The sequence below is a fragment of the Myotis brandtii genome, unplaced genomic scaffold (genome assembly GCF_000412655.1).
Source record: "Myotis brandtii unplaced genomic scaffold, ASM41265v1 scaffold409, whole genome shotgun sequence".
NCBI classification, from domain to species: domain Eukaryota; kingdom Metazoa; phylum Chordata; class Mammalia; order Chiroptera; family Vespertilionidae; genus Myotis; species Myotis brandtii.
The window spans coordinates 734,470-741,872 of NW_005365723.1; the positions used below are offsets into that span (position 1 = coordinate 734,470).

Consider the following 7,403-nt stretch of genomic DNA (forward strand, 5'->3'; position numbering starts at 1 on the left):
GGAGGGGGAGGGGAGGCTTCCAGCAGCAGCTTTTGGGGGGGCTGCCTCAGGTAAGCAGCCCCAAGTCTTGCAGTTACCTTTCCCCAACTCCCTCTCACCTTTCGGATAACCTGCATCTTCCTGACCTTCACGGCCAAGGTCAAAGGCAGCACTGACATGCCCATCAGCCTTCCCACCGTCCACACACATCCTCTTCCTCTGCCATAATATGCCTCATGAACTGTTTCCTGGAGGAAGCAGGCAGGAGGGTGGGGAGTGGGAGAGAAAATGTGTGTTAGAGCACCCTCGGTGAGCAGGAGCGTGATGTTTAATTATAGACCATGGCCCAGCGGCGTGGCTCAGTGGTTGAGCGTCGACCTATGAATCGGAAGGTCGTGGTTCGATCCCCGGTCAGGGCACATGCCCAGTTTGCGGGCTCGATCCCCCAGTAGGGGGTGTGCAGGAGGCCGCCGATCCATGATTCTCTCTCATCATTGATGTTTCTAACTCTCTCCCTCTGCCTTCCTCTCTGTCATCAATTTAAAAAATATATTAAAAAATATTAAGAAATAGGATCCCCACCCCCCTTAGAAAATTTTAGCAGGAAGCCATTTACGTAAGCAAACCGAAGTACCGCTGGTCTGTTTTGAGGAGGGTTGGGGGACCTGCCCTGGCCCACCCCCAATCTTCCAGCCCACCCCAAACAGTGTCGGGAACCTCCCATTTTCCCTCGCAGAGAAGCCCTGTGTTCCTCCCAAATGTTCTAGAGTCTTCCACGTTGCTGACCCCAGTGACCCTCATTTCATCCACCCTTTGCCTCTTTATTTATATTCGCTCTCCCTCCGTGCGATGCAGGTCCTCTTGTCAGGTTTTAGATAAGTATGGGCTTTAGCAAAACTCCCCAAGCTATTCCCAGAGAAAGATCGACTGATGTCAGGTGATGGGGAGGTGGGGGGTGGGATGGCTATTTCCGATGTTAGTAAACATGACCGCTTACTGAGGATTAACAGGAAATCATGAATAAAGTCACTGGGATTTGATAAGGGTTTTGTTTTTTTTTTCTCTCCGATACTTAAAGATTTTTCCCCCCCATTATCCCCCCTCATCCCTCCAAAAAGTATGAAGGTCGTTAGGATAGAACGTACCCTTATACAGATATAAACAAAGTCCTTCATCTCCCACGTGGCGCCTCCGGGCACTGTTTTAGCCAATCTGGCATCTTCTCAGTGGGCGATTCTTCCCCTTAACACAGTGGTTCTCAACCTTCTGGCCCTTTAAATACAGTTCCTCACGTTGTGACCCAACCATAAAATTATTTTCGTTGCTACTTCATCACTGTAATGTTGCTACTGTGATGAATCGTCATGTAAATATCTGATATGCAGGATGGTCTTAGGCGACCCCTGTGAAAGGGTCGTTCGAGCGCCAAAGGGGTCGCGACCCACAGGTTGAGAACCGCTGCTTTAATACCTCCCACTTAATCTTCCGTTTTCTTTTAAACGTCAGCTACCGGACAGGCTGGGCCTCATGTAGGCGGCCAAGAGCTCAGAGCGCGTTGTGGCCAGGACGGGCCCAAGAGAAGGAGGTTTCTGATGCGGTAGAATAATTCATTCAAGGAGGAATGAAGGCGATGGGAACCTTCCCCGAACAGATCACGAGTGAATAAAGCTCATCTCTCTCAGGGCAGGGTCCTGGCTGAATGGAATGTCGAAAAGCGTAAAAAAAAATAAAAAAGGAAAACCAACTGAAGAAATGGGTCAAAAGTCTCAGAGGGGCTTCGTCAGGCCTGACCATTTAGAATTTGACAAACGAGCAGGAATGAAAGAGAGAGAGAGAGAGAGAGAGAGACTGAGAAAGATTTATTAATATGAGAAAACCCTTCTGGAATAAAGCACTGAATTTTCAGGTTATGTTTTCACTCCTGTGCACTTATGTGGTCTGAGGGAAGGGTCTGAAATTCATGCTTATCTGATTCAGCTCAGGGGATCTTTCCTAAACACTTGGCTAGAAGCATGTATTGTCTCTCTCTCTTTTTTTAATAGAGAGAGAGGGAGAGAGAGAGGTGTTGTTCCACTTATTCATGCATTCATTGGCTGATCCTTGTATGTGCGCTGCCCGGGGATTGAACCAATAACCTTGGTGTATCAGGATGATGCTCTAACCCATTGAGCCACCTGGCCAGTGTTCTCCGCTGGACAGTTATTACTATTCCCTTTGTCATTAACAAGTGTCTCCGGTGCCCCCAGGCTTGGTGATGCACATTAATCGCTCGATGTGGTGGCACCGGCCAGTGTTCTCCGCTGGACAGTTATGACCATTCCCTTTGTCATTAACAAGTGTCTCCGGTGCCCCCAGGGGAGCCCGTGACCGACATCGCCTTTTCCCCTTGGTTTCAGAGTCTAACAGCCGCAGGGCGGTGAACAGGGGCTACGTCGCCAGCTTGCTCCGGCTGCATCAGGACTGGCACAACCACGACACGGCCAACAGCTACCTGCCGATCCGCCGGGCACTTCTGCTCTGCCTCAAGCACATTGCCACCCTCCAGTCTGGCAGGGAGGCCTTCCTGGCAGCGCAGGGCATGGAGATCCTCTTCAGTAGCACACAGGTAACCAGCGCGGGAGTCCCCTCTGCGTCAGAGATGGTGATGATGGTGAGGGTGGTTATCATGACCATCAGCATCATGGTTATGATGGTGATGATGATGGTGATGGTGGTGGTTATGATGCTGATGGTGGGGAATAAGACAGGCCCCCAAGGTCTGTGATGGTGAGGGAAGGTGGTGATGGTGATGATGACAGTGATGATGGTGGTTATGATGGTGATGATGATGATGGTGATGATGATGGTGATGGTGGTGGTTATGATGCTGCTGCTGCTGATGGTGATAGTGATGGTGCTTATGATGGTGATGATGCTGATGGTGATGATGATGATGGTAATGATGGTGGTGGTGGTTATGATGCTGATGGTGATGATAATGGTGATGATGATGGTGGTTATGATGGTGATGGTGATGATGATAGTGATGGTGGTGGTTATGATGCTGATGGTGGTGATGATGGTGGTGGTGGTTTGATGATGGTGGTTATGATACTAATGGTTATGGTGGTTATGATGCTGATGATGATGATGGTGGTTATGATGGTGATGATGATGATGGTGATGATGATGGTGGTTATGATGCTGATGGTGATGATAATGATAATGGTGATGGTGGTAATGATGCTGATGATGGTGATGGTGATGGTGGTTATGATGCTGATTGTGATGATGGTGATGATGATGGTGGTTATAATGGTGATGATGATGATGGTGGTGGTGATGGTGGTTATGATGCTGATGGTGATGCTGCTAATGATGGTGATGGTGATGGTGGTGATGATGATGGTGATGGTGATGCTGATGGTGGTGGTGGTTATGATGGTGATGATGATGGTGATGGTGATGATGATAATGACAGTGACAATGAAGGAAGAGGAGGAGGAGAGGTTTGTATTGAGCACTTACAATGGCCTAGGGCTGGCTTCATAGCTCACCACTGCATTTGAAACCAGTGGCCTCACCCGAGGTCCACTTCTGTCCACTACACCAGCGGTTCTCCAAGTTGAGCGCACAGCAGAGTCCCTGGAGGGCTGCCAGGGCCCCTTCCTCAGAGTTACCGATTCCATAGATCAGGGGTGGAGCCTGGGAATTTGCATCCCTAACAGGTTCCTAAGTGATGCTGAGCCTGTTGGTCTGGGCCTCACACTTTGAAAACCAGTGTCCTGAACTGTTTTTTATCTGTGTTTGTGACGTAACCACAAACCCACTGGGCACAAGAGTGACTGAGAAAGAACTATTTTTGAGTCCTTCTCACAGCCTTTGTTTATCATATTGTTCTTTGCCTTTCTGCGGAGGCCCTGAGACACGTTGAGATGGTCATGAGTTTGGAGAAAGGGGTGATAGCAGATTGGCTCTCTGCCGCCTAAGACTGAAGTTCAACATGTTACCTGTGATCAGCTGTCTCCCTCCCCTCTCTTCCGCCTGCCTGCTCAGTTCGCTCTTCTCCCAAATACTCATACTTCCCACTGAGCACTTGAAATCCCCTGGCAAGTCCCAGAGGTGAAAGAGCCTCAACGAATTCATTTTCCACAGAGGCTGTTCCTGCTGTTGGTTCCGGACACCTGCACGGTACCCCTTGAGCACACAGGAGGGGAGATGGCAGTCTTGATTACAGGAAGGCGTTTCCGGTTTGAGAGCTGGCGTACTTTGATCATATTTCAGAGTCATTTGGGTAGCTCGAATTTGTGGCTTAATTTTTGTTAAATGTTTTTCGCATTACGTTCTTTCATGTGGAGCGACGTGTAACGAGGGGCTGAAGATACCGTTATGTGACCTCACTATAACCAGGGGTGGGGAACGTCCGGCCTGTGGGCCGTGTAAGGCCCATAAAATCATTAGGTCTGGCCCTGCCAAGGCATCAGGGGCGAGTTAATGAGACGTTTGACCAAACAGAGCAGGCTAATTTATAAGTTGATCATTCTGTGTGGCCCGCAGATGATGTTATAAATATCCACATGGCCCTGGGCAGAAAAAAGGTTCCCCACCCCTGGCCTAGTCGGTCACCCCACCCGGTGGCGGGCTCTCAGCATCCTACTCCCTACTACCTACTCCCGCGACTCGATGGCCTCAGAAACCCCTTAGGAATGTCCCACGGGAGGCTTACCCTGGTCAGCTTTGTGGGCCAAGTTAGTAGATAAAACATTTACTAAGAGACTGAAGAAAACGGCCATTTCTTTTTTCTTTTTGGCCAAAGAGATAACCAAACTCCTCCCAACTCTCTCTCTCGGTTTAGTAAACTTGTCCTCACATTTGTCACAGTGTCTGAAAAGAAGGGTCTTGTCATGTTTCCTCCATATCAAAAGGTCACATTTGGCCCTAACCGGTTTGGCTCAGTGGATAGAGTTTTCCCTCACATTTGTCACAGTGTCTGAAAGAAGGGTCTTGTCATGTTCCCTCCATATCAAAATGTCACATTTGGCCCTAACTGGTTTGGCTCAGTGGATAGAGCATCGGCCTGTGGACTGAAGGGTCCCAGGTTCGATTCCAGTCAAGGGCATGTACCTGGGTTGCGAGCACATCCCCAGTAGGGGGTGTGCAGGAGGCAGCTGATCGATGTTTCTCTCTCCTCGATGTTTCTAACTCTCTATCCCTCTCCCTTCCTGTCTGTAAAAAATCAATAAAAATATATATTTTTTAAAAGGTCACATCTGCAAAGCCCACTTTTTGTTTGCTGTGGGTGGGTCCCAAGAAGGGGCCACACTGTGGGCTGTGAGAGGCGGCCTGTTATCTCATTTACGTGGGTGGGATTCACTTAGTCTTTTCTCCCGGTTTCCTATTCTATCCTTCTCCTTCATACATTTCTCTCTGGCTAACAGCTGAGAAAGGAGCGTAGGCCTTCCATCCGCTCAGCTCCCCACTCTCTCATTCACAGTGACACCTGGGTGGCTGAAGGAGACGCCCCCTTCCACACTCCCCCGCCCCCCTGCCCAGCCAGCCCGGACAGTGTCTCCCTCAAGGGGCAGTATTCCCCAAAAGGCGTTTCAGTCCGTATTCAGACTAAATTCATCCCAACGGCACGGGAGCCGTGAAAGAGAAATGCAATTTCAGGTCGTGCACACTAGACCCGTGGTCGGCAAACCGCGGCTCGCGAGCCACATGCGGCTCTTTGGCCCCTTGAGTGTGGCTCTTCCACAAAATACCACGTGCTGGAAGAGCCACACTCAAGGGGCCAAAGAGCCGCATGTGGCTCGCGAGCCGCGGTTTGCGGAGCCGCAGTTTGCCGACCACTGCCCTAGACCAAAGCCGCGTCCGTGCCAGACACGATTCTGCACCGCGGTGTTCACAGCAGACGTCCTGCGCTGAGGGTGTTTACTGCCCGGGCCGCCTACCTGTCACCCATGACCTGGAGTCCTGTCGTGGCAAAGGGACGCCACAGACGCTGGAGAAAATGACGCGATCTTCCCTTTGTGCAGAGCTCCCTGGAGGACAGGAGCCTGGAACCCATCACGTCCGTTGCGCTTCAGGTCCTGAGGCAGTGCTACCCCAAGAGCCCCCTTCCCTTGGTCACGGCCAGCAGTGCCTACGCCTTCCCCGCCCCCGGCCACCTCCCGTCGGAACCCCCACGCGTTCTCGCTGAAGGTAAAGTAAGTGGGTGTCTGTGAGCTTTACAGCGAGTTTTTTATTTATTTTTCAAATATATTTGTATCGATTTCAGCGAAGAAGGGAGGGGGAGAGAAAAGATGGGAACATCAATGATGAGAGAGAATCATGGATCGGCTGCCTCCTGCACGCCCCCTACTGGGGATCAAGCCCGCAACCCGGGCATGTGCCCTGACCCGGAATCGGACTGTGACCTCCTGGTCCAGAGGTCGACGCTCAACCACTGAGCCACGCTGGCCGGGCTGGAATCGATACTTTTCCACTGGCTGTGTCTATGGACTTGTGTTTCAAATAAGCTCCTTCATATCAAAATTAGGGAGCCGATCACACTGCAACACGTTTTGCCTGGAGGTGACCTCTAACCTTTGGCAAGGAGTTGCATACATTCTTCTAAGTTGGGTGGGGGAAGCCAGATGGTATGCCGGTGTCATTTTATTCTGCAAAATGAGTGGAGAATAAAATGAGTGGGACAGCAGTGTAGACACCCGACACTGCTCACGGTCTCACAGGCCTTGAGTGAGCCCTGGGGTGCGCGGGGGTAGCGTGCACCCCATCGTGAGCTCCTGATCTGTCAGGGGAAGACATGCTGATCCAAACCCGAGACAAAGGGCGAGCCTCACCCACTTCCCCTCCCTTTCCCCACCCAGAGGACTTTGAAGATGATGGTGACGAAGAAGAGGACAGAGACTCCGATTCTGAAGATGCGAAAGAGGAAGTAGGTACACCAGCCCTTGCTTCTAGCGATCCCCATGTTCGCGGCGGACCAGGGAAGATATCACCGCCGGTCGTCAGCTAATACCAGTGTGAATTTTAAGGGCTCACTTTTGTCTTTCCGCCCAGTGCCTGGCAGATTGTTTTGCTCAATAAATGACAGCTGCTGTTCTTTTTTTTTAAAAAATATATTGTTATTGATTTCAGAGAGGAAGGGAGAGGGAGAAAGAGATAGAACCATCCATGATGAGAGAGAATCATGGATCAGCTGCCTCCTGCACGCCCCCTACTGGGGATCGAGCCCGCAACCTGGGCTTGTGCCCTGACAGGGAATCAAACCGAGACCTCCTGGTTCCTGGGTTGATGCTCAACCACTGAGCCACGTCGGCCAGACTAGGAAAGTGTCTGAACCGTGGTGCTATTGGCATGTGACTGGACAGTTCTTTGTTGAGGGGGCTGTTCCTGGGCAGTGTCTGATGTTTAGCAGCATCCCTGGCCTCCACCCACTAGAT

At 50.8% G+C, this 7,403-nt stretch overlaps 1 protein-coding gene across 1 annotated transcript in view; it reads left to right on the forward strand.

Annotated features, from left to right (window-relative positions):
• The window catches only part of AGBL1 (ATP/GTP binding protein-like 1), a 143,011-nt gene that overhangs the window by 75,633 nt on the left and 59,975 nt on the right, over nucleotides 1-7,403 (forward strand). The window contains exons 8-10 of the mRNA XM_014545428.1: nucleotides 2,376-2,584; nucleotides 5,994-6,159; nucleotides 6,828-6,895. Of these exons, the coding sequence (XP_014400914.1) occupies nucleotides 2,376-2,584; nucleotides 5,994-6,159; nucleotides 6,828-6,895 (443 nt within the window). The remainder of the gene's footprint in view (nucleotides 1-2,375; nucleotides 2,585-5,993; nucleotides 6,160-6,827; nucleotides 6,896-7,403) is intronic.